This window comes from Prionailurus bengalensis, chromosome D1 (genome assembly GCF_016509475.1).
Source record: "Prionailurus bengalensis isolate Pbe53 chromosome D1, Fcat_Pben_1.1_paternal_pri, whole genome shotgun sequence".
Taxonomy (NCBI): domain Eukaryota; kingdom Metazoa; phylum Chordata; class Mammalia; order Carnivora; family Felidae; genus Prionailurus; species Prionailurus bengalensis.
Window position 1 is genome coordinate 68,918,465 of NC_057346.1, and position 27,224 is coordinate 68,945,688.

The 27,224-nt window shown below is 47.9% G+C and overlaps 1 protein-coding gene across 1 annotated transcript in view; it reads right to left on the reverse strand.

Annotated features, from left to right (window-relative positions):
• Positions 1 to 22,465, reverse strand: part of DKK3 (dickkopf WNT signaling pathway inhibitor 3) — a 46,879-nt gene extending 24,414 nt beyond the window's left edge. The window contains exons 1-4 of the mRNA XM_043580675.1: positions 22,364 to 22,465; positions 21,608 to 21,849; positions 14,001 to 14,138; positions 11,004 to 11,087 (exon numbers count right to left, since the gene is read on the reverse strand). Coding sequence (XP_043436610.1) covers positions 11,004 to 11,087; positions 14,001 to 14,138; positions 21,608 to 21,820 — 435 coding nt within the window. The 5' untranslated portion in view covers positions 21,821 to 21,849; positions 22,364 to 22,465. The remainder of the gene's footprint in view (positions 1 to 11,003; positions 11,088 to 14,000; positions 14,139 to 21,607; positions 21,850 to 22,363) is intronic.
• Between the last annotated feature and the right edge of the window lie 4,759 nt (positions 22,466 to 27,224).

Genomic DNA, 27,224 nt, shown 5'->3' on the forward strand with positions numbered 1-27,224 from the left:
TTGGAGAAAATTCATTTCTGTTTTCTCATTTTGTTTTAATGTTTTTTTTTTTTAATGTTTGAGAGAGAGATAGAGTGCAAGTGGGGGACGGACAGAGAGAGAGGGAGACAGAATCTGAAACAGGCTCCAGACTCTGAGCTGTCAGCACAGAGCCCGATGCGGGGCTCGAACTCACGGACTGTGATATCATGACCTGAGCCAAAGCTTGAAGCTTAACCAACTGAGCTACCCAGGGCACCCAACTGTTTTCTCATTTGTAAAATGAGAGGTTTGGTCTAGAGCAGGAATAAGAAATGGATGTCAAGTATAGTGCGTTTCCAACTGATTTCCAGTGGACTCCATGGATTTCCATGAAGTGCTGGGTTGTCTCAAGTTCCAAGGCCCTATCTGGGCTCATTAGGAAGTAACTGCAATGGCTGCCATAGTCACGGTGGTGGGGGAGGGGGGAATGGCAGTGTTGTGCCACCTGCTTTCATCCCTAGTCTACAGGAGCTCGAAGGTCCCTGATAAAATTTTCCATTTATAACTCTGTGACTCAGTGCAATATCGTTTTACTTTATCTTTGGCATGACGACTGTCTTCATACACAACTTTCTCATCTGCTTTATTTAGCACCTCAGCAGCCATCACCTGAGAAACTTTCTGAATTACTGTGTTTCAAGTGGAGCAACTACAACAAAACAAACATATTTATTGATTTGTCACAGTCCAGAAAGCTGCTTCCTGTCCCCAGGGGTCCGGGAAAGCAGGTCAGAAGGAGAATTTACATTTACTGGGTGTCTATTAAGTGCCAGATGCTTTCTACACATTGTCTCTTCTAAAACACCCTTGGGGCGGTCACTGAATCCTCCTTTCACAGAGCAGGGACCAGCACTCAGAGCAGTGAGGGAAGCCCTTCCCCTCCCTCCATGGGATTCCAACCCATGGCACTTCGCGACTCCAAATTCCACTGCACTGTGCTCCCTTAAATGTGCCCAATGTCTTGTTTCTTCTTATTCTTCCAGGAGGTGGAGGTGAAAAATGAAGCTAACGGCAGTTCTAGACTGAGCCATGAGATGTGTGCAAACCTTTAGATGGCCCCATCCCCAGCCATCATTCCCATGGTTTTCCCTCCAGTCTGCTGGAGCTGTCACCAAGAGCAGACGTTCCTGCCTGACTGGGAGGCCAGCTAAGCTCATCAGATTTGGGGGCCTGACGGTGAGTCCCCTTCCTTACCCAGGTCCCCTCCACTGGCCCTACCTCTGATCCAGAGGAGGACAGGGCATGGCCAGGGCCTCCACTGGCACTGTCCTCTGTCCTTCCTCCCAGGAAAGCCCTCCCTACCACCAGTGGGAATTCAAACACTGCTGCCACCACCACATGCTCTCCCCGGAAGTCAGAGACCCCACCTGAGCCCCCGAGAGTCTGTGGTTCCCCCGGCAGGAAAGTGGGAGGCCTGTGGAGCCTCCATGATTCTTCTAGGAGACTCTGTTGGGGGGTCTTGTAAAGGAGGGAGGGGACAGGGCATAGATTAAAAATGGTCAAGAAAATCACATCTTTGGATCCCAGAGATGAATCTCCAAGATGGAGGCTGGCCCTGCATGCAGCCAACCTGGGGCTAGAGGCTGGGGCCAGAGTGGGAATCTCTGGGCAATGGCGGCAGCTACACCTCAAAGACATCCCCTGAGGCTGTGGCTGTCACACTGCAGAGGCCAAACTGCCTTAACCAAGGGCAGCAGAGCCCAGGAAGTTTTATCCAGTCCTTCTGCTCAGATTGGGCCCTCGAGTCCCCCAGCGCCTGCAGTCATGGAAACCAAGATATAAAAAAATGTCCTACCTCATGCCCCCCTAGTGGGAATGGACAATAGGTCGGCTGCTGTGGGAAACAATATGAAGGTTCCTCAAAACATTAAAAACAGAATTACAATATGACCCAGCAATTCCAGTTCTGGGTTGATACCCAAAAGAACTGAAATCAGGGACTTGAAGATAGTATTTGCAAGACCCCTGTTCACAGCAGCATATCGGCAATAGCCCAGAGGTGGAAACAACCCAAGTGTCCACTGATGAGTGAATGGAAACAAAATGGCATAGGCATACAACGGGAATATTACTCAACATTACAAAGGAAGGAAATTTTGATACATGCTACAACATGCTAAGTGAAATGAGCCAGTCACCAAAAAAAAAAAAAAAAAAACCCAAACCTAAACAAAACAAAAAACAAAAACAAATACTGTATGATACCACTCATAGGAGCTACCTGGAGAAGTCAAATTCCTAAGAGACAGAAAGCAGAAGATTAAGGGTTGGGGTTGGAAGAAAGGATGCCGTAGGGAGTTACTGTTTAATGGGTACAGCGTTTCAGTTCTGCAAGATGAAAGGATGTCTGGAGATTGGCTGCACAATGGTGTGAGTGTACCTACTACTGAGCTATGTACATAAAAATCATTGGGCACAATAAATTTGATGTTGTATGTATTTTACCACAATTCAAAAAAATGGTCCATTAAGTGTACGGGTTTTGGGAGTTTGGGAATCAAGAAGACGTGAGGGATGTGTTTTGTGTTTTTTTTCTTTTAGTACAGGCTCTGCTTGTACAACTTCTCTGAGCCTCAGTTACTTCATCTGCAAAATGGGGTCAGTAGGTATCTGCCTTGTGTGGTTCCCACGAAGATTATGTAAGGGGAAGTTGGTCAGATCCTAAGCACAGTGCCTGGCACACAGCCAGGACTCCACAAATGGCAGCTCTTCCCTTCATCATCATCTATTACTATTAGCGTCATTATGGTCATTAGTTATTACTGAGAACTCCATACATCACAGCACCGATGGGGTGGTCTGAACTGTTACCAGGATTTTCCCTGAAAATGAGCAACAGGTGGATTTGGAGAGGGGGGGTGGTAACTTTCTGGCCACTGTCAGCACCATACAGACTAAATGAGGGAATACGGTGGGATGTTGTGGCCCTTGGTATTATTTTTTTTTCCCCTGATGTTACTTTTAAAATAACACAAAGTGGGTTCATGAGCTTTGGGGAGTTATTCAGAACAATGCCAAGGGGCAAGGAAGGGCAGAGCCACATATCTTACAGCCAGGATGCAAAGGTCCTATGGTGAATGTTGCTCAGGCTGCTCTGGGGGAGGGTCCTTAGGTCCCAGTAGCAGCAGACAGCCACACACCTACATGGAGAGTTCTCCAGCCCCGGACATGCTCGGGCTGCTCAGAAACCACAGAAGTTGGCTTGTTCTGCAGCAGATGCCGTCAGCCTGATGAGATTTCAAGTTCGATCACTGTCATTTAGCTGGCTTGCCTAGTGGCATCAAGCAAAAGCAGACCATTCCATTTCTAAGTAAACGTTTCCAGATTCCAATCTCTGAGGCTGGGCATTTTGTAGGGCACAAGGGACTCAGACCTTGAACTTCACCAGGATTAAGCAAAACTTTGTCCCCACCAATGAACGTTTCCACTGACCAAACCATGTCTTCCTGGTTCTTTCCTCTGAGGATTGTGTGGAGCCTCAATACACTGTATACACAGTACAGGGCATGTCAAACTGTTTCAGATGCAGGATGTTACTAACTCAGCATGTATGTCTAACTCCTTGGCTGGGCTCTTGAAGCCTTTCCTGATCTAATTTCTGCCTCTCCCCAGCCTCATCTGCTGCTCCCCCCAAGCATGCATCCTCTCTGGCTTTCTAAACTATGCAGTGTTCCTCACACGTGGTCTTATTTCCGTAAGCCTCCCTGGCTTTGAACCAAGAATGTTTCTGCAAGGAATGCCCTTCCTCCCCACAACTGAGAATTCCTAGATATCATCCAAAATACAGCTCAACTGTCACCTCTTCCAGGAAGCCGGCTGAGAAATGTGAAGGGTCTAAGACTTTACCCTGCTTGCAAAGTGACAAGTGAACCTTCCACGGCTTCATGGATGGCAGCAGAAGACAGGAGACCCCTAGGTCAGAGACAAAGGACCTTACTGCTGACAACACAGAAGTAGTATGAGCTTCATGTCTGTGACGGGTACCCTTGGCTTCAAGTCCCATGGGGCAACCAAGGGGGGGCCCAGGTGGGTGCGGTGCATTCAGTGGGTGTGCATCAGAGCTGAGGAATGTCCGGCTTAGAAAACCCAAATCTTTTATAACAGACTGCAGTCAAACCTGCCCTCTGCCCAGGAGGAAGAGCCATCTCTATCTTCCAAGGCTGCTTGCTGTACAAACATCCTTGAAAAGACAGTCTGGAGCAAAAGGGCAATTAGTGCCTCTGTTTATAAAATGAGCACAAATGCCACAGACTAGGAAGGACTGTCTCCCAAAAAAGTCCTCCCTGGCTACCTGATATGGCAGCTGCACGGTGCTCCCTCCCACCATGCCCTGTATGACCTCTGCCTTAGGAAGAAATATGAATTCACGTTATGACCGGTGTATTTTTTTTTTTGGTCTACTACCAGCCTGGGTGCTCTCTGAAGTCAGGGACTGTCTTTTCTGTTTATCTGTCAGACACAAAGAAGTGCTCAATAAATGTGCAAATAAATGAATAAGTTGAATAATTAACATTGGGAATTTTGATGGCTGTGGTTTTGGGGTAATCAGATAAGGACAGCAAATGTCTGGCATTTACTGACTGCCTACTCTTACGTTCTACACAATGTGTGGCTTTTTTTTTTTAACCTGGATTATTTTTATCTTATCTGCAGGGCAACACTACATGGAAGGTACTTTCATTAATACCGCTGTACCTATGGAGAAACTAAGGCTTAGAGCAGTTAAGGCATTTAATCAAAATCACACAGCTCATAAACCATAAGGCCCACACTTTGAACTGGATCCGCCGGGACCCAAGCCCTTAGCACCCCACTAAAATGCTTCTCCTACAGGAGGCAACCAAGCATTTGTCTGGAGTGTTTGTGGAGGTGGGGGGAGGAGGAAGGAGGCAATGCTTGTCTTTTCGTGTTTACAGGGGTGGAGGCAGTCGCCTGCACGTCACTGTCACCCCCTCCCCAGGGTGACTTGTACACTGAACGCTGGGATAGTTTCCACCAGAACTTCTCACCTTCCTAATCTGCCCCACAGTGGGGCAGATGCTTTTTGGTCTTGGGAACAGTCTGGAATGCAAAACTGACCTTGCTCCCTGGAAAGGGGAGTAAGGATGAGATAAATCTGTGGAGCCTCTATTTGCTACAACTTCTAACACTCAGACAGCCATTGCTCTGAACCTACTGGTATCCAAAGAAATAGAAATAAAAAAAAGGCTCTAGATGATCACCCGTTGTAACACCCACTATAGATGAGGGTTGGTGGAATACAGTCTCAGAAATTGCTAAGAATAAAAGTAGTACAATCTTTCTGGAGCAAATACGGCACTATCTCTCAAAATGTTATATATGCACACCCTTTGGCTTATTTAGCAATTTAATTTTTAAAAGTTACACAATGAAAATACTTGCAAAATCATTTAAAAATATAGACAGATGTGGGTGCCTGGGTGGCTCATTTGGTTAAGCGTCAGACTTCGGCTCAGGTCTGATCTCACGGGTCATGAGTTCGAGCCCCGAGTTGGGCTCTGTGCTGACAGCTCAGAGCCTGGAGCCAGCTTTGGATTCTGTGTCTCCTCTCTGTCTGCCCCTCCCCTGCTCATGCTCTCTCTCTGTCTCTCAAAAATAAAAAAAAAAAAATGTTAAAAAAAAATTTAAAAATATGTAGACAGATGATTATGGCAAAATTATAAATAATTCATATGCTCCTCTTAAAAACATTTAAAAAATATAGAGATAAAGGAAAAGTCTCTGCAAATTTCAATTCCTCCAGAGATATCTACTATTAATGATTTAGCATATATTTTGCTCAGCTTTTTAGGCATACTTTTCTTTCTAAAAATAAGGTATTTTTATATGCTGTATGTGTAAAGTGTATTTTATATGCTTTATATAGTATACACACTGTTCTGCGATTGCTTTTTTCACTTAACATTGAATTGAAGACATTCTTTCATATTAACTTCTATGAAACCTAAATGAAACTCATTTGTGTTAACTTCATAGTATTTTCATGTTGCATGTGGCATCATGTATATTTCATGAATTCCTTCTTGAAGGATACTTAGGTCGAGGACAGTACAATTTAATACGGCCAGGTTATAGCTCAAAGAGAAATGCCTACTTCTTCTTCAAATCCACTCACCCACATTAACTTTATTTGGGACTGTTTATCCATTTCTCAGAATGATCCAGAACTCTTCGATTTTTCCTAAATTTTTTTTCCTGCTGTATTAAGGCATGAGGGCCCTAAACTTGGCCAGAAATCACAAAGTCAACTCAAACTATAAATCTAGAAATGCAAACATACCCAGATGTTTGGTTACAGGACTGGAGACCTGCACATTCACACAAGACTATGCTATCACCCTTATAACCCAAAGTCGGCTGTTTTCTATAGAAACCAGTATACATCCTGCCAGCTACCCGGAACTTGTCAGTGCCTGACTGTCACCTATTCTTGTCATTCACTGTGTCCCATCCTTCCTTCAGTGTGTATCCCCAATGCCCAAACCAGACACAAATGACTGGTAAGGACAAGATGGGGGCAGGGTGAGTCAACCTGAGCACAGAGCTTCTGGCAAAGCCCATGACTCAGAGGGTGAGGCAGGCCTCAGAAGAACTTAGCCCCAGGCTTTAAACATCAAAGCAAAGAAGCCAGTGGAGGCCTTTTACACATACCCTCAGCTGCCAAGCAAATTCCATTCTTTTTCCAACAGGTTGCTGGGAACCAGGGGAGAAGCCAATTAGAACCCAGTTTTAATTACTTTTCAATAATAACGAGCCTTACAAAGAGCTTTTATAAACCCTGCCTTCCTAGATTCTCACCCAATTTTGTCAACCAGAGATTATTAGCCCCATTTGATAAATGAAGAAACCGAATCACAGAGGTCAGAATTTGTAAGGGTCAGGGCAGGGTTTGAACCCAGATTCAGACTACCTTGTTCAGACTTCAATCAGCCTGGACACAGACAGGGAAGGGCTGTATTTCCCAGGACTTGGCCACCCCTGCCTCCCTGTCCAACAGGACTCCCAACAGGAGGCAAGGACTTTGGGAGCTGACCGAGTTTCTCTAACAGACTCATGCCCTTCCCAATGCATTTCTGTTAAAATACACCTCCAGTGACTTGTTATCATGGTGCCCTCAGCAATTCCACTAAATTGATAAGGGCGACTCCAGCATCAAATATCAGGGGATGGGGAGCAAATGAAGCTGGTACCCCACCTGTGTTGACTCTGTGATGAATGAACGGTTGGAAGCAAAGGAGAACCTGAGGCCTAATGGAGAAGGGGGTCAACTAACCTCCTTTCTTCTCTCACATGCTTGGTGGGTCTGTCTCTCAGGGCTTTGAGGTGACCAGATGTTTACCATTCAAGGGGAAACAAACCAACATAAGTCTTCAAAAAGTCCAGCCATGGTTTACCATTCTACTTCCCCAGCCTTCGACACAAAAAACAAAGTACCCTCACAAAAGAGAAGACATTTGGTTTCACACTTGTGGAGAATTCCATTGTCACTGTCCATAGACCACCATCTCTAGTAAAAAAAGGCACTGTCTGCATTGATCATTCTCTGGGACAAGGGAGTCTTGGTCACTCAAACTGCTACCATCTGGATGTTTTGGGTAGTGAAATGTACCTGTGGTCTCCTAAGTCTTGAGTGGTATCTTGGAGTTGGTTGTACGTGATTGGATGTGTAGGTTCAAACTAGGTATAGTCAGCTGGAAAAACAAACTCACTCTTCTAGATCATATTCGAATGTGAAAACAGAAAAGACAGCAAATGCATGATGTGCTAAGCTTTGTAGTTGTGAGCCGTATTTTAATGAGAGGACACGTCCCTTCAAAATGGTGCCTTGGCTAATTGGGTGAGATGCTTCATATTTGGGGACACTGTTCTATAAATAAAAGCTTCTCGTTTATGCATAATGGCTTGTCCGCTCTCTGGCTTCCGGCACGCCACTTTCTTCCTAACCCCTCCGCTCAAAAGTAGCCCAACATCAATCAGCCCACCCACTGGCCCGTGAAGGGAGCCGGGCTGAGGGCTTAGAACAAAAGCCTCACAGAAAGACGTCAGACCCCATCACCATCGCAGGGGCACTCAGGTGAAATAACAAAACGCTTTCACATCTGAATGTAAAAACAGACCAAGACCTTGCACATACTGGGCTAAATTTTCTAGACAGCCATATAGTATTACTGTCTGTAACTTTCCATGGGCCTCCTTGGGTTACCATACATATTAATACACATTGCAGCATTTGAAGAAAGGAAAATATGGAGTGCATGGTGATTATTTTTAATTGAATTCATCTGGGCGTTTTAAATCCTGAAACTTCAGCCCCTGTTTACAGTATTTGAAGGTTTGAACAGCATAGCATTTTGTTCTTTTGAATGGCAAATCTCTCTTTTCCATTTCAGAGAAAGTTTCTTCAGCATGTAATGCATTTCAGGGCCAACTGTAAAAATCATTATATTACGAAACTACGGAACGGGACAGTGGTGACAATGTTCGTCCGTTTGCAAAAATCATTATATTACAAAACTACAGAATGGGACAGCAGTGACAATGTTCGCCCGTTTGTGTCCCTTTGAAGGAAATCTAGTCTTTATGGCTTCCTATTCACTAAAAGGAGTGCCTCGTTTCTGTAAAGATGATGCCCAAGCCCCAGCTCAGTTGTGTTGGAACAATGGTGACCCAGGAACCAAGGAGGAGTTGAATGGAAGGATTCTGTGGGCATTCGATACTAGATCTTGCTTCTCTGACTCTTGAGAAGCCACACCAACAATGAGAGAGGCTCTGTTGTAAGGTACACATGCCACCATTTCTGCCACATGATAGCCCTTCCACAGGTGACTTCAAAAGTCTCCAGTCTGTTCTCTAAAGACCACGGGACTCGCCAGACACCGGCCAGTCAAGTATCCGATGCCCCAAATCTCCCTTCTAGATAAGCAAAGTGGAATTTATTCCCACAGAGAAACTCAAGGAGTTTCTTGAGCAGAAATCGAGAACTGGGTTTCTACGATCTATCCCTTCCCGTCAACCTGCATTCACAAGACCGGTTTGGGATTATACGCTGCACAAGGGCACTGTGGGCCCTCCATCACAGGAGGGAGACTGTGCGGGCAGGTGTGGGGATTCTGGGCCTCCCAGCTGGCCCTGGAGCACGGACACACATGGGCACACAAGGCCACGCACACCGGGGGCAGCTGGGAAGTGAGCTCACTGGTGGCGGCACACAAGTGTGGCCCAAGCACATTCTCAGCATCTTCAAGATCTTCAAGATCTTCAAGATCTTGTTTCTCCCCGCTGCCCCCCCCCACCCACCCCGCCACTCTCAGGGCCTCAGTTCCCTTCCCACAGGGCTCAAAACCTGACACATTCACCTCACTTGGAGGGCAAAAGAGGAGGCATGGGGTGGGCCTCTGGCAGGTGTTCATCATAAGGCCCTGGGAAGCTTCCCGGAAAAAGGATGTACCATTGTGCAATAACATGCTTTTTTTTTTTCTTTTTTCTCACACTTGACAACAGAGACATTTTTGCTAGTTCACAGCCCTGAGCGTTCTGTTTCCCCCACCCTTTCTATTGCATGGTTTCTGCTGAGGCTTTCCTTCCCTCAAGGGGCCCCAAACAGAGACCTAAATGAATAACACTCTGAAGCTTTTCCCTCTTGGTACCATGACCACATCCTGTGGCTGTTTGTCTGTCTGTTTTTGTTTTCTTTTTTTGCTTCCCTCTCTCTCTTCCCACCTTTGAAGCACAGCCTCTCTTCCTTCCAGACCGTCCGTTGACCCTATCTTCACTTCAAAGGCTTCTGTGACCAGGGTGACCCAACTCGTAAGTGACAAACCCCTGCTTCCAGCCTCCGCTGCTAGAGCTCTTTCCATTTCACTATAGAGCTTGCCCCCAGGTCCCTTGAATGGTGGGTCACCATTATCACACACAACCAACTGGACCCCCCAGCCTGAGGTAAATGAGCACCGTGCCAGAACCAAGCAAAAAGGACCCACCAACTACCAACCACATCAACACCACCTCCCTAGCTGTTGTGGGTACACTGCTACCCTTCCTATGAGAATACCAAAAGAAGTGAAGAAAAATCCTTGATCCCCTGTGAAGGCCAGGGATGCGTTCCGCACGTTGGAGGGTAAGAACTTGTGGTTAAAGTCTGTGTCAGGAACCTGGGGACAGACAGGCTGGTTCTTGGGGTCCCCATAGAGGAAGCACATTTTTACTGCTGACCATGTCACATGGCAGTCACCTTGTCCACTCCTCATCAGGCATCTGCATCTGAAGCCAGCCACCTCTCTGAGAAGGTAAAGTACAGGTGAGCCTCCTGGGGCCTGGGAGTCTGGACACCAGTGACTCCAACTAGGTCATCTCCCGACCGGTGCCTAGGCTTTCCTCCTGCGAAATATGCCCCTTCCAACATTAGGACTATGTGGTTCTATAAAAACCATGCCACCATTGGACAAAGCAGCAGGCCACTGTGTAGTAGGAACAATCACAAGTGGCCAGAGCATGAGGCCTAGAGAAGGAGGACAGCCCTTTTCCCTTAGACCACGGGCTTCCCTGTGAGGTCTTCTTGCTCTCAAACTGCCTGACCAGGGCTGGGCTTGTAAGAGGCCTGGCCACACCAGAGGTTCTGGGGATTCCAGGTTGGATGCATCAGATCTCATGGCCAGAGCCCCCAATCAATGTACTTGGTACCTCCTTATTCCCTTTCAAGGCTGAGGGGGAGCCATGCAAATACCAACTGAATCTCATTTCCCTGTTGTTCCTGATGCAGAGAGCACTGAGCCAGAGCCTGTAACCAGACTGCATTGTTCCAGCCAGAAATGCAGGCATCCGGGCATCTTGGTAGAAAGGAGGCAGAAGAGGCGAATGAGAGTCAGCTCCCTTCTGCCCACAGCCTGAAGTCTGGGTCACCCGTCACAAGCTAAACAAAGGTGTGCACCTCCGGGGTGAGCCCAGGAGAGGGGACAACTCACGTGGCTCCTTTTGGCTTCTTCGTCTCCCACAGACGTGATGACCGTCTCCGAAAAGACCGTCTGTCCAGTCTGGTTGTTGGTGATCTACGGCAGAGCAAGCATAGTGAGCATGCAATAGAAGGAATTCTGGGCACATCCCACAAGCTGGTTTCTTTCTTCCATTTTATGAAAGCAGGGGCATCTGCCAAAATAGAGAGAATGCCCACTCCCCCTTTCGTTCTGAACTCCACCAGAAGCCGTCAGACAGACGGCCTCCTCTCTGTGCCGCGATAAGGAACATAACAGAGTCTACCTCATAGGGTTGCTATGCAGAGCGCTGGGGAGGTCTGTGCAAAGCCCTCGGCACAGAGCCGGTCATCGAGCACATACTCAGCACTGGCTGCTTTTATTGCTCTTGGGGCTCGTCACCTGAAACTCAACGTCAACTTTCTTTTCAACAGTGACAGGTCTGGGTGTCTAATCAAACATCTCTCATGAGAAGCAAGCAGGCTTTACCCACAGCTACCCTGCTCCTGATTCTGGCGAAGTATTTTATCAAGAAAGTGCTTAAGTTCAATGGGAGGCTCCCTTATCTGGGGTCTGGATCTGATTCTGTAACCAGCAGCAGGCGCCTCTAAGCTAGGCCCCCCAAATCCTGACAGGCACCGCGGGCCACTCCTGCCCCACCAAAGGCCCTGTCTATCGAACACTCATGCTGGTGGTGAAGAGCAGAAAGGATGTCCGCCCAGGAGACGGGAGATCTGTGTTCTTCGAGCCTCGGCTCAGCTACCAACAGCCATCTAGCATGCAACCAGGAACAAGCCACTTCTCTGATTCACAGTGTCCTCATTACTAGGTCATCTGTAAAGTTCCTGCCAGCTCTAATATCACAAGGAGGCTGCATCCAGAACAAAGTGGAAACTCAGCCTAATCTGTCACAGTGGATCCAGCTGCCGTTCTGAAGAGATATATTTTAATCAAATATATACATACACACACACATATATATAACATATAATCAACATATATACATATATGTAATATAACATATAATCAACACACACATATATATACACACATATAAAATTGAGAGCGAGTGTGAGTGGAGGTGGGAGGGGCAGAGGGAGAGAGAGAGAAAATCTTAAGCAGGCTCCACACTCAGCACAGAGCTCGATGAGAGGGTTGATCCCATGACCCTGAGATCATGATCTGAGCCGAAATCAACAGTCAGATGCTCAACTGACTGAGCCACCCAGGCGCCCCTTTAATATTTTTATCTTGATAAATCTCCACTCCAGCAAATAGGCAGTGTCTTCTTCCTCTATGCCAGATTTTTGCCAGATTAACTAACTGATGGTATATTTTTAAAAATTCTATGGTTCTATACATGCAGGACTTCTTAAAGTCTTTAGTATATACTAGTGTGCATTTTTCTATCTCTAGGAGGAGAAGTAAGGAAAATGTTTTCAAAATATGTTTCACCACCCCCCAGTCCCTCTTTTGTGAAGCATTGCATAGGACAGGTGCTCCATGGAACCTACTGGAGAACTAGTACGCTGTGCTGATAACATAAATTTACTGGAAAAAAAAAAGGAATATAAGAACTTGCTGTTGCAAGCACTTTGTAGTTTACAATGATCTCTCATGTACTTTAAACTATTTGCCCCTCATGCTACTGTCACGTATGAATTGACATACTTATTTCATAAGTATGGTTAGTGAGGGACATAAAATTTAAAAAATTTTTCAAAATCATACTAGTTACTGGAAGGACTCACACTTGGGTATTCCAACATCTACAAGAAGCATCCTTAAGTAGCCAAACCTGTTATTGTCAAAAAAAATGACTTAACATTGGTTTTGACAAAGATAAAATAATGACTTTTGGAAACATTCTGCAGTCCTCAGATGAGCAATGCTAAAGGATTTTTTTTTCAGTGAGTGACTCATTCATTTATCTGGGGGTGATGGGGTACACTCTGAAGCTGGGTCCATCAGTAGACAGCGGGAGAAGAGCCACATAAAGGCTACTTTATAGTCAAGGCAATGGCCCATAAAAATTGACCCCTTTGTGCTCTATGACACACAAACCCTATTGTTTCAACCAAGTCATTACCTGGGCCCTTGAACAAAAGTGAGACTCTCTCGGGAGAACCATCAGGCCCTGTGTATATGAGTTGAAATGAGATTAGAGGTCAAGCTCCTTGATGCTAACGATAGGACATCAACTCAACAGCCTCTACAATGACCCTGGATGTCTGCACGCCAGACTCTCTTCAAGAGAAACCAGGCTCACAAGGTTTGCCCTCACAGTCCTGCCTAAGTCACGATGGCGACCTCTCACGCCAGGGCAGGTTAATGCTACGTGCCTCTGGATTTCTGGTGTTTTCTTCCTCAAGTCAGGCAATGAATGAACCTGCTTGTTCTTCATGCCAGACATTAAACCAAGAACACTTAGACATGGGGCAGGCTGGGAAAAACTCTGCTATGGGAGTTTGAATGGATAACCAGCAAATGAAAAGATGTTCAATCTCATGGCAATAGAGGCGTTCCATTCTGAAGATGGAGTGTATCACATTCTGAGTTCCTCCTAAGGAAACAGTGAAGATCTATTCACCAAACCTGAACTCTATTTCAACTCTCTACTAATACATACATTAAAACCTATGAGATAAATTCCTCAAATTCAATGCTAGAGACGTACCTCTCTAGACACTTGTTTGCACCCTTTTTTTTTTTTTTCAAATGATAAAAACCCCAGACCATTCCTTTGCAATTGGACTGGCAGGCAGCCTAGAGTTGAATTTATTACTTGAATGCAAAAGCAATTTAGGTTTTTGATATGTACACCACTCTCCCACTTAAACAGCTCCCTTACTCCCTCTGGTTTTTAATCTGTGTTTTACCAACCTTATTTGTATTTTTGGCTTATGGATCAAATTTGTAAACAAGACCTTAGTTCTCTGATGGGACGGGGTGCTACAGAAAGGAGAACGTGCTGGCCCTGGCCACGCTTACCTTGTGAATTTCTCGGTGCACGTGGATGGTATTATTTCCAATCTTGGTTTCTGTGTTGGTCTCATTGTGATAACTGGAAGGTAATTTTGCCACGTTCACTTCTGACGATGTTTTAGCAGCAGCTTCTTCTGCTTCCATCTATTAAATCAATGAACTTAATGAGCAAAATTGTTTTCTCTTGATACAAATCATTCCACTAGAAAAAAAGAAAACCACTTCTCTTTTCCTCTTCTGCAATTACAAATAATGGTAGCAATAGACACCATTAAGTGAATACCCACTACAATAAGACACTGCACTAAATGTTTTACATATGTTATAGCCTTAAGTCCCACCTCCCTAGGAGGTGGGTGTGAATGTACCCATTTTACAAATGGGGAGAGTAAGGCTCAGGGAGACTGGATAACTCCCCAAGACTATCAGTGAAGGACATCACTCATCATCAGGGAAATGCAAACCCAAACCACAACGAGATACCACCTCATAGCTGTCAGAATGGCTAAAACCAAGAACACAAGAAACAACAAGTTGTTGGTGAGGACGTAGAGAAAAAAAAAGCCTTCATGCACGGCTGGTGGGAATGCAAACTGGTGCAGTCATAATGGAAAACAGAATGAAGGTTCCCCCCCAAACTGAAAATAGAATTACTGTATGATCCAGTAATTCCACTACTGGGTAGTTACCCAAAGAACACAAAAACACTGATTCGAAAAGATATATGCATCCCTATGTTTACTACAGCATTATTTACAATAGCCAAACTAAGGAAGCAGCCCGAGTGTCCATCGATAGATGAGTGGATAAAGAAGATGTGGTACACACACACACACACACACACACACACACACACACACTGGAATATTATTTAGCCATAAAAAAGAATGAAACCTTGCCATTTGCAACAACATGGATGGAGCTAGAGGGTATAACGCTAAGTGAAATAAGTCATTCAGAGAAAGACAAATACCAGAAGATAACACTCAAATGTGGAATTTAAGAAACAAAACAAAAAAACAAAGACAAAAAAGAGACAAACAAGTGACTCTTAACTATAGAGAACAAACTGGTGGTTACCAGAGGGGAGATGGGTGAGGGGATGGGTCAAACAGTGAATGAAGTGAATTAAGAGTATACTTGGGGCGCCTGGGTGGCTCAGTTGGTTGAGCATCCGACTTCAGCTCAGATCATGACCTCGCAGTTTGTGAGTTTGAGCCCCGCGTTGGGCTCTGTGCTGACAGCTCAGAGCCTGGAGCCTGCTTCGGATTCTGTATCTCCTCCTCTCTCTGCCCCTCCCCTGCTCATGCTCTGTCTCTCTGTCTCTCAATAATAAATAAAGGTTAAAAAAAAAGTTTTTTTAATGTATACTTATCCCAATGAACACTGAGTGATGTGTAGAATTGTTGAATCACTATATTGTACACCTGAAGCCAATATTATACTGTATGTTTACAGAAATTAAAAATAAAAAAATTTGGGGCGCCTGGGTGGCTCAGTAGGATGAGCATCCGACTTTGGCTCAGGTCATGATCTCACAGTTCGTGGGTTTGAACCCCACGTCAGGCTCTGTGTTGACAGCTCGGAGCCTGGAGCCTGCTTCGGATTCTGTGTCCCCTTCTCTCTCTGCCCCTCCCCCACTTGTGCTCTGTCTCTCTCTGTCTCTCAAAAATAAATGTCAAAAAAAATTTTTTTAATAAAAAAATAAAAAAAATCACTGTAGGATATCCACAAGACACATAAAAAAAAAACAAAAAAAGACTGTCAGGAAAGGGCAGACGTGGGATCTGAGCATGCTTCCATTGAACGGTCCTGGCCCTTGTACACCCGCTGTTGGTGCCCCGTCCATCTCCCCGTGACCTGCATCCAACTCCCTTACGTGCCAACAACCAGCTTTGTCTCTCTCTGGCAGCTCAGCGTGCTCAGCCTGCACAGACCTCAAGCGCTGGGGAGTTAATACCCCAGGAACCATCCTCAATTAGTGAGCCAAAGACTATGCCGGTAAGTACCCCACCCCCCTCTCCCCGAAAAGAGGCAGAGTCTCTCTGACGCCCAGTGGGACTGAACCCCAGTGGTGCCTCAGTGCCTAGCAGTAACCTGCTCATTAGCACAGTCTCTATTCCTTCTCTTCTCCTCCATCTTACTTTCCCACTTCCTTCTAGTATTTCTGGGATCACTTCCCAAATAAATTATTTGTCCCCAAACCTTTGCTGCAGGGTCTGGTGGTGAGGGGTGGGAAAAGCCAAACATCCCCAAGACAGCCCCTTACCTGATACAGGTAGGGCGACAGCTATGTCTCCTTCCCCACCCCACCTCTTGGGTACAACAGGGACCCTTGTAGAGAGAGGGTCAGCTGACTAGTTCCCAGGGTCTCCCCTCTTTCTGGCTCTTCTTGAACATGCGTTCTTCTCTGGTGTCAGATTTCTTTTTCTTTTTTTTAATGTTTATTTATTTTTGAGAGAGACAGACAAAGAGCGAGTGGGGAGGGGCAGAGAGAGAGACACACACACACATACACACACACACACACACACACACACACAGAATCCGAAGCAGGCTCCAGGCTCTGAGCTGTCAGCACAGAGCCCGACGTGGGGCTCAAACCCACGAACCGTGAGATCATGACCTGAGCCGAAGTCGGAGGTGCCCCTGGTGTCAGATTTCTGAGGCTGCTGGTCTCAAATCCTCCAGTCTTATGAGCCTCCGTGACACTTATACCAGAGATGTCATTCAACCTGAAGCTGTACCCAATTTCCCCTTGTGCGTTTACCACCGTGCCCCACCTCGAGGGAGTAGTTGACAATGTGACCAGTTCATAGCTGACTGGACTCAAAGAAAGGCCAGTTGTGCCAATCCGATACTCTCTCTAGGATTTAAACGAGAGACACAAAGAGAAGTTCTAGTTGGTGGCTGGCAGTTTTCCAACACTGCTATCTTTGACTCTGGGCTATTTTTACTTCTCGAAACTAATCCTCAAAAAGATTCTCCTATTTAAAAAAAAAAATCACTGTCTTCTATTCTCTCATGTACTAATTAAGGCAACTCTTTTCCTGTGTCTCTCAACCACATTTGATGAGCTGGGATGGATACGGGAAAAGAATTGCCATGTCGCGACGTAGCACAAAAACACTGAACTAGAACCGAGTCTGGTAGACACAAATGAGGACTTGGTCAGCAACTGCTGTGTTTGACCCTGAGAGGATTGCCAAGGTGTCCGAAACTTGATCACTGGGTTCATCGTCATCGTGGTCATCGTCACCATAGACGGCCTCCACGTTTGGGCATCAGCTATGTCTGAGCCAATGCGCCACGCCTTCCCTGCCTCCCTGAGCATTCACAGCAACGCTAGGAGGAAGGTGTTGTTGCCCTCATTCTGCAGATGAAGAACACGAGTGAAGAGAAGTGAAGGGACCTTCCTAAGTCATCACATCACATTGTTAGTAAGCGGCAAAGCTCAGACAGAACTCAGGGCAATCTGACTCCAAATATTGTGACTTGTCCAGTGTGATTCTGCCCTGAGTAGCTTATGCATTTACTGGGGAGATAGCAGAGCCCCACATAAACCACTTTGGGAATGATTATGACAGTTTCTAGAAGCAAGGCAGGGGTTTAAAGAAATGAAAAGGAAGGCCTCCAGGAGGAGGAGGAGGGGTGACTGAGCTGGTCTCCAAGAATGGGTAGGATGTGAACAGAAAGGGGCATGAGGAGGCAAGGCTGTGGCAGCCTGGACAAGAATGGTGTGTGTTGTTGGCTGGGGCACAGGGTTCACGTTGGGCACAGGATAAAATGGTGGATGATGAAGTAGAGAGGGACTATGGGCAGATCCAGCTGTCAGCACAGAGCTCAACGTGGGGAGCAAACCTACAAACCATGAGATCATGACCTGAGCCGAGGTCGGACGCTTAACCAACTGAGTCACCCAGGCGCCCCTTAAATTTTTTTTAAGTGACAGATCCTGGAATGTTTAGTGACAGAAAAGATACACCTGGAAAGAGCAGGAGGCTGAAGATGCTAGAGAGGCTATATCCAGAAGCAGAAGGGAATATTTTCATGTTTTTAAAATTCCCATTGGAACCTGAATCCTCCAGTTTGGCTTTCGAATAATCAACAAATTACCAAATCTAAAGTTTGCTCTGGGCTGAGCAGAGATTCTTTTTATAAAACCTTCTCCCTCTCAACCAGTGGTTATTTCAATAGAATGAGCTAATAGTTCTCTAATGGCACCATGAACTAAAAGTACAGTTTACAATGGAAATTTCAACCACAACTATTACTGCCACTAGCAAGAGAAACTTAAGCCTACAGCAATAGGAGTTGCTTCATAAAGGAGGAATGTGCATGTTATAAAAAATGGCATTTAGAGCTGGTTGTTTCTGTGTGTCCGTTAAAGGGGTATAGCAGGAAAAACTGGGGAGATAAATCGAGGCTTGGTATTGGGGCTCTTCCTCGGAATACCCGAAGTGATTAAGAACATTCTAGAATGTGTCAGTTACAATGAACAGAAGGAAGGGAGGGGAAGAACGTGGTTTTATCCTCAAAACACACTCATCAGTAACATATAGAATATTAAAACATCAAAGTAGGAACAGCCTATATTGAACCATTTGGATGTATGCTTCCCCCAATAATGATCCTACAAGTACAGTTAACTTCATCTTTCCCTTAACAGTAATCAGCAGCTTGGGGTGCCTGGGTGGCTCAGTTGGTTAAGCATCCGACTTCGACTCAGGTCATGATCTCGCAGTTCACGAGTTTGAGCCCCGCGCCGGGCTCTGTGCTGACAGCTCAGAGCCTGAAGCCTGCTTCACATTCTGTGTCTCCCTCTCTCTTTGCCCCTCCCCCATTCATGCTCTGTCTCTCTCTCTCTCAAAAATAAACATTAAAAAAAAAAAAGTAATCAGCAGCTCGAGTCAGCTGGGATATTTAAAATATCAGGAAATTACTTGAAAGCAGATTCATTATGCAACTATGTAAACAACTAATCCATCTGTCCTGGCCCTTTCCTCAGGGAAGTAAATAGCAACTATCCTGTATTTATGAGATGTGAGGGGCTTCCCGGCAGTCACTTTTATTTTTTTTTTTAATGTTTACTTATTTTGAGAGAGAGACAGAGACAGAGTCAATGAGTGGGAAAAAGGCAGAGAGAGACAGAGAGAGAGAGAGAGAGAGAGAGAGAGAGAGAGAATCCCAAGCAGTCTCCATGCTCGGTGCAGAGCCTAACTCGGAGGCTCTATCTCACTACTGGGAGATCATGACCTGAGCCCATGTCAAGAGTCGGCCGCTTAACCGACTAAACTACCCTGGCACCCCTCCGACAGTCTCTTTTAAAAAAATTAATACTAATAGCCACAATCTATTGAGACTCTATTAAGTATCAGACACTGGTGGTTCTTTGTCATCATCCACGCTGGTACTACTAATATGATGACAACGACAGCCATTTCTTCTTGGGAACCAACAATCTCCCATAACCCTGACCGCAAACTCAGGGGGTGACTTCTATTACACAGTTTTACTTAATCCCATTTTAGACAGCAGACAACTTGCTTTACTTGCATCCTCTCGTTTACACCCCCCCTTAGCCTAACGGAGGTGGGGGGACATTTCCTAAATCCCACCACTAGTAAGTGGCAGAGCTAGGACCAGACGGAGAAAGGTTGATTCCCGCGGCCTGTTCTCCTGCCATGCAGGTGTTCAGCCACTCTCAACCTGTCCTCACTGCCATGAGGACACTCTCTGGGGAGTGACCACTGAGCAGGACAGAGGTAGCAGCCAGCAGATCTCCTGGTGGCAAACTTCCACCAGCCCACCTTCACAACCCAAGCAGAGGTGCATCTGGAGGGAGGAAGCTGGGGCCCTGGCAGAGACAATGAGGACAACTCCCATGGAGTAGACAGGCCACTAAGAGCTGCTGATCCCAAACTTCTCTGATCAATGAACAGGATTAAAGAGGCCCCTGCTTCTCCCTCATCTCCCTCAGCAAGCGCCACCATCAGAAGACCATGCTGCACAAACAAGTTCACACGGAATAAAAACATGGAGTTGACCTCATCAGTCTCAGTGGGAATCCGTGTGCAACAGGGAAAATCCTGGAACCCAGAGAAAGAAAGCAGATGACCCACCCTGGCACCAGAAGGATCACAAGCTCCATTAATATGAAGGAGCAGAGTAAGAGACGTTAGGGTCCATCTGATTCCCCTCTCCTTTTAATTGTTCCATGTCATGATTCTATTGCCTTCACAGGAAATAGAACGTCTGTCCATGGGTTTTGGAACCTGGCCTGTCCAGTGGATGTTCAGTACAGCTTCCCACACAGCCGCCTCCCAATCCAATGTCCCCTTCACTGCATACTCCATCAGGCTGACTGCTGTGGGAAGGAAGGGGAAATATCCCCAAACTACGCAGATTGTGGGGAGAAAGCAACCTGACCCGGTAGACCAGAGCTAGCATTTAAGGCTCTGTCCAGATGGAATGTAGAGAAATGGGTGGGCAGATGCCTGACACCCCCCGCCCCCAGCCTGGACATCTGGTCTCTTGCTGACTCCTTCACTGGGATGGCTGGCTTCTCTCCAAACACAGGCTACATACAGCCAGAGCCAGGCCGGACAGTGACCATGCCCACCGACCCCAGGCACCAGGGACAGCTCCTAACACCTGGGCTGGGAGGGCTGGGCCAGCTGCACCTCTTGCCCTGAGGACAAATGGGTGTGCACCATAGAGGATGCCATCCATAGTGTCTGAACCTGGGAGGTGATGGAAAGAAGAAGCCAGGCAAAGTTTTGCTAAGGTATCTGGTACCTGATAATAACAGTTGCTGTATATTGCCCACCTATTATATGCCAGGTGCCCACACATACCATGGCATTTAGTTCTAACAGGAAACCGAGGTACAGGATGTTAAGGGACTTGCCCAATGTCGCCCTGCTAGTGAGTGGCAGAGGAGAACCTTGAGCCCAGGACTGACTCCAAAGCACTACTGAGGTGGAGGTGGGTTGCCTTCCACATTGCCCTCCCCACGCCCACCCCCACATCTCAAAACACACACTGCTGGGATTCAGGATTCTGATTTTCCTTCTTTGCCTCACACGGCATTTGGAGAAGCCCAGACAGACCAGCAGCAAAGCTTTCAGGGCTTTTTGTCCTCACGTGGCATCCTAACTATGTCTTGAGAAGATGGCACAAGTTCAGAGCCCGACGTACAAGCTAGAACTTGACATCCCTGGAGCTTCCTCTGCCTCTCTGCAAAACCACAGCGCTGGAATACCAGGGGCCATGCAAGCATCCGCTTACGACAGGGGGGAGGGGACAACTGCACACTTGAAGACAATTGCAGGGTAGTGGCCAGCGGCCTGTAAGCAGGTGGTGACCCCGGCTGCCCCTGGGTGAGCCCAGCCGGAGGCTCTCGGCGAACAGGCCCAGATCCAGATCTTTTGGCAGGAAAGTCAGAATGAGATGGGAGTTGAGATCACCCTGCGCTGCCGCCGGATCACTCCGAATCTGCTGCCCGCTCTTTCCAGCCCCTTCGCGGAACGGAGGAACCCGGCCAGCGCTCCGAGCACTGCTTCCCCCAGCCAGGGGCTATCCCGAGCCGCCCGCCCGCCAGACGCACCCACCTCTTCCACGGCGCTGCGCAGTTTGTGCTGCGTGTCCTCCATCAGCTCCTCAACCTCGCGGAACATCTCGTTGAGGGTGGCCTCCTCCTGCGGGTAGCTGAGAGCCGGGCCGGGCTCGACGGGAGCCGCGGTCGCCGTGGGAGCCGGTGCGGGGGCCGTGGGGACCGCCGCCGCCAGCAGGAGGCACAGCAGGGTGCCCCCGAGACGCCGCATCTCCGCTCTGCGCCCGCCGCCGCCGCCGCCTGCGTCCCGGAACGCGGTCAGAGGCTCGCCGACCACCCCCACGCCGGCCCCGGCGCCCCGCCCCGCCCTGCACCCCGGCCCGCCCCTGGCGCCCCTCTACCCCCCAGAGTGCCCTCGGGGCGCGGCGCCCCCCGCCCCCACCGCTCCATCCCTTCCGCACCCCCACCCCCTCCTCCAGCATGGGCTGAGCTCTTCCCCGGCCCCCCGGGATGCCCCCCTCCCCGGAGCAGCGACAGAGCCTAGTCCCCAACGCCCGTGGCGCTCCCCCCACACCCCCGCTCACGCCCCCGCCGCCCCCGGTTCGAGAACTGCCCCTTCACGACCAGGTCCCAGCGCAGCTCGAGCGCCACGACCCCACTCCCAGCCCAGCCCTGGGCAGCCCACTCTGGGGCGATCCGAGCGCCCGTCAGCACCCTCCCCGCGGGATCGGAACCCGGTCGAGGGCCCGGCCCCTCACCGGTCCAGACGAGACCGAACAGAGCCGCCCCTTCCCCGCCGCCGTCCCTCACGCACCCAACTGGACAGAGCCGCGCTCGCGTTGGACCTGCCAGGCCTCGCCGGGACGCCGCCGCGGGCTGCGGGAACGGGAGCGGCGCGGGGGCGGGGAGCGCGCAGGGATGCGGCAGCGCTGGTACCCGGCGAGCCCGCAGCGCGCCCCGCCCGCCCGGCCCCCGCCCCGCGGGAGGGGCCGCCGCCCAGTCCCACGCCATTGGCCGGCCGGGCGACCGCGACCCCGCGCCGCAGGCCTGCCTCCTCGGCCGCGCGAGCCGCCCCTTCCCTGCATCCATTCCTGTCCATTGTCATCCCTGGTCCGGATTCTCGATACAGCTTACGGTAGGCGCGGGGAGGCTGTTCTCCCCGCGTCCCCCTTGCCCTTTACAAGCCATTCTGTACCCAGCATGCAGGGTAAAGCCCCAGCCCTCCAGCCTGGGGGCCGAGGACCCTCACAGGCTGGCCTTAACACGCCTGCTGTGCTTGACGCCTCACTGCAGCCAAAAAAAAAAAAAAAAAAACCCCACTTGTAGCTCCCGGAGTAGGTCGTGAGAATGTGAGCAAGCTCCTCTAGGGCGACACAGCAGAGTGGTTGAGGCCAGACAGCGGCGGCCAGACTGCCTGGTGTGAATCCCAGCTCTGCTCCTTGGGACTTGACCAGTCTGGCCAAGTCATCAGATTTGTCTGCGCTCCGGTTAGTCCAAACGGAAAAAGGAGGTTAGAGTGGCACGTGGACCTACTAGTTAACAAGCATAACGCATGCAGAAAAGTGCGGGGCATGTGGTGAGTGGGATATGTTGGCGAATCATCGTGGGAGCAGAACTTTGTTTTATTCACAGCAGTCTCCCCAGCAGCTAGCTGACTTCTCCCCATCTTTAAAGAACCGGAAGCCTCTCCAATGCTCTCCAGGCTCCTCCCCATTTCTCCTCTAGCTCCCCAGCACCATGTGCTGTCCCATTGCCCCAGCCTTGCCATGGTCTGTCTGGTCACTGGCCCATCCCCCCCCCCCCAGGAACCCTTGGGACCTGGGGTGACCAAGGAGTGACCAGGAGCCCTTGGGAAGCAGAGAACGACTCGCTCACCTTTGTGTCACTAGGGCCACAGCCATAATACACACTTGGCCCCTGAGAAATGGATGGGCTCATTAGTGTAACAATAGCTATTAGTATTTTGATAAAGCGATACCATTACTGAGTGCTGTGTGCCAGGAACACAAATTAACTGATTTAATTCTGAGGTTGGTACTACTGCTTTTATTCCCATTTTACTAATAAGGAAACTTTTGGGGAGCCCTGGTGGCTCAGTCAGTTGAGCATCCGACTCTTGGTTTCAGCTCAGGTCATGACCTCACAGTTCATGAGTTCGAGCCCCACACTGGGGTCTGTGCTGACACTGTGGAGCCTGCTTGGGATTCTCTCTCCCTCCCTCTCTCTGCCCCTCCCCTGCTCGTAATGTGTCTGTCTCTCTCAAAATAAATAAAATAAAAACTTTAAAAAAAATAAGGAAACTTTTCTAAGGCCAGGTAGCTAGTAAGTGGTCGAACCCAGGAATCTGGCTTCAGAGTCTTCACCCCCTCGCTGCCAAACTCCTCTGCTATAAACTGCCCAGGTGGTGTTGGAGCTGACTTGGGAGTATAAAATGAAATATTATGTAGGTGACTACTTGGAAAACGTGTGTTTGAACACGAAGAAATTCAGGACATGCCACCCCAAATATGTCACTTTGGCATACTGATTTTTTAAATGTTTATTTATTTATTTTGAGAAAGAGTAAGAGACAGAGCATGAACGGGGAAGGGGCAGAGAGAGAGAGGGAGACACAGAATTTGAAGCCAGCTCCAGGCTCCTAGCTGTCAGCACAGAGCCCTACTCGGGGCTCAAACTCACAGACTGTGAGATCATGACCTGAGCCGAGAGGTGCCCCTGGCATACTGATTATTTTGAGCTGAAGGCACTTGAGAAATAGCAGATGCAGGAAAGGCTCTCAGATGTCCCCTTTCCTACCTAGAAACACCATGAAATTCCCTATGAGAGAGGTGCCTTCCCTGTGCCAGCAAGAGAAGAATGTCCTTATCACTAAGTAGGTACTGGGAACCGATGTCAAAATGGATCTATACAAACAAATTTACTAAAATGACCCTTACTTTCCACTAGCTTTCCCCCCACCCCAGATCTAGTCGCTACCCCACAATTTACCATCTCAAGCCCAGAGCCCTTTGCCCTCATTTCTTCACAAAGTTATTGTTTCTTTGTCTAAAACATCTATAAGCTTTCTGCTCTGGTCACTTCCCTGGGTCCTCATTTTCTTGTGAAGGCTCCCAGGTACACATGGAATTTTAGTACAATTTGTCCACCTTTCTCCTCTTAGTCTGCCTTATGTCAGTTTAGTTCTTAGGTCCAGCTGGAGACCCTACAAAGGTAGAAGAGAAATTGTTCCTCCCCTACAGGGCCCACGGCCTCTTTGTAGTATTCATTCACTTGGGTCCACAGCAGAGTGTCGAGTGGGGAGAAAGCGTATCCGAGGCCTTCATGTCACCAGGCACTGTACACGCCCCAAGTCCATAGTGAGGGCAGGAGACTCAGAGAAGTTACGCCATTCCCTCAAAGCCAGACAGCAAGCGAGGGGTGGTCTGGAAGGAGACTCGGATGTGCTCTTCCGCCTTATTTCTCATGACTGCGTTTCTCTGTAGAACTTTCCATATCATCATTTGTTGCAAAGATGAGGCTTCTAGCTGTGTTCTCTTCAGGTACTGAGCCTCTGGGCTGGGCCCTGCTGAACATCCAGGGAAAGCCCCTTCCCCCAGCATCCACTGCTCTATCCTCTAGATATGTGGCACCTTACCTATTCATTAGCTTTCTGGGGGTGGCTGAGCCCATGCTGAGCCCTTGGCTGGAGCCAAGTCTCCAGACACACCACCTTGCCACTTGAGGTGCACTCGCTAGGAAGAAACTAAAGCAGGACTGCAGGCTGCGGCCAGGGGGCGCACTGGGGCCAAGCTGAGAGCTGCCATGGTGCAGATTTACAGAGCAAACCATGCGGTTTCAGTCCTCCATGGTGCTGGCTGTGAAGATTGGGAATTTCCCCAAATAAGACTCGTCTTCTGCCTTACACGTTTTGTCATGAGGTCTGGAGATCTTGACTTTCAGACTGAACTTTAAAACAAAAACATGTTGAGCGACCCCGAGTGGTAAGCAAAGGGGCATGTACTTTTTCACATGGGGTCTACATTTTGCATTCCTACATGGGTGGGGAGATGTATTGATAGTTCCATTATTAAGTGAAACTACAAAAAAAAAAATGGGAGGAAATAAGAAAGGAAAGGTAAGAAAATCTATGGACCTCGAATATAAGTGTCCTCCCTGCCGAGCTTTTGCCAATCCGATCAGCAACCTGAGGCATTCTCAGGCAAGGAGGACAGGCACTGTCAGCCGGGAGAGGGCCCCAACTGGATCCATACACAGTCTGGGCTCCAAGAAGTTTGGGGGCAGGGGAAGGGGAAGGCCTGTGGGTTTGGGACCTGAGTTGAGAAAGGGTCACATTCTAAATGGTCACTGGAAGGTAAGGGGTCCAGGGCACACAGAGCAGGCAGAGCTATCCAGATCAATCCTCTTCAGGGTAAGGAACCTCTAAAATGCCACAATTTCCATTATATCACTGGTCTAAGTTCTGTAACAATTAGTGACATGTGTTTTTTCTCTTTTAAGGTATTAGAAGCACTCTATAATTATTATTTAAAAATTCTAAGTGCTCATGGGTGCCTGCATGGCTCAGTTGGTCAAGCATCTGATTCTTGATTTCGGCTCAGGTCATGATCTCATGGTTCGTGGGTTCAAGCCCCGTGTTGGGTTCCACACTGACAGTGCGGAGCCTGCTAGGGATTCTCTCTCTCCCTGTCTGTCTGACCCTCCCCCCGTCATGCTCTCTCAAAATAAATAAATAAATTAAAAATTCTAAGTTCTCACATTTTCTCTACGAGGGACCCTCAGAATCATAAACTGGGGTCCCATGTCACTGTTGAGAGGAAGTGACAGAAGAGCCGTTGTAACCTTCTAAAAATTTACCTAGACAGCGAGCACCTACACACCAATTTCACGACTAGCTGTCTGCCCTCCAGAAACTCGTGACGATGTGCCTAACAAGGCATAATATAAATATGTTTACTGAAGCCACTTTTTACAAAAATGTGAAAACCACTTGCTTAGTGGCTTTCCAGCAGGAAAATGGATAACCTGGGATTTCTGCAAACAAGAGAATACGCCGTTAATGTAATGAGCAATATTTCTAGGCAACGACATGGATAAATCTCAGAAGACATAATGTGGAGCAGGAAAGGCAATTTGCAAAATGAAATGCACACAATACTGTTGGTGCATATTGTAAAAACACAAAATGGCAGTTTATATTGCTTATGGATGCTACAAATATAGTAAAAATTACGGAACATGTGTCGAATGCCCTGAGGTGGAAGGCAGAGGAAGAGATGGAAGTCGTCTTCAGTGGGATTAATAACATCTTATTTCTTTAGGAAAGAGCACGTGCCAGAAGGGGGAGGTTCTGAATTAGAAGTGTCTAAATATTGGTATCTATTTAATCATCATAGTTGATTAACTATGTGTAAGTGCATGGGAGTGTCCATTGTACTATTTTTGGTATGTTTGAAATAGCTTGTGAATAAATTGAAACAACCAAACAAAAAGGCAATAGGCAAGTCCCTCCACCTCCATCCCGCCACCCAGAACAAGACAAAATGAAAAACCTCCTAGTGCCAAGTAGATGTTTCTTAGATCTGTTCTTAACAGAAATGCTCACCTCCCCAAAGCCCAGCAGTGGCTGCCATTATTGTGAAGTGAGAAGCAGGGACGGGGGGTGGGAGGGGAGAGGT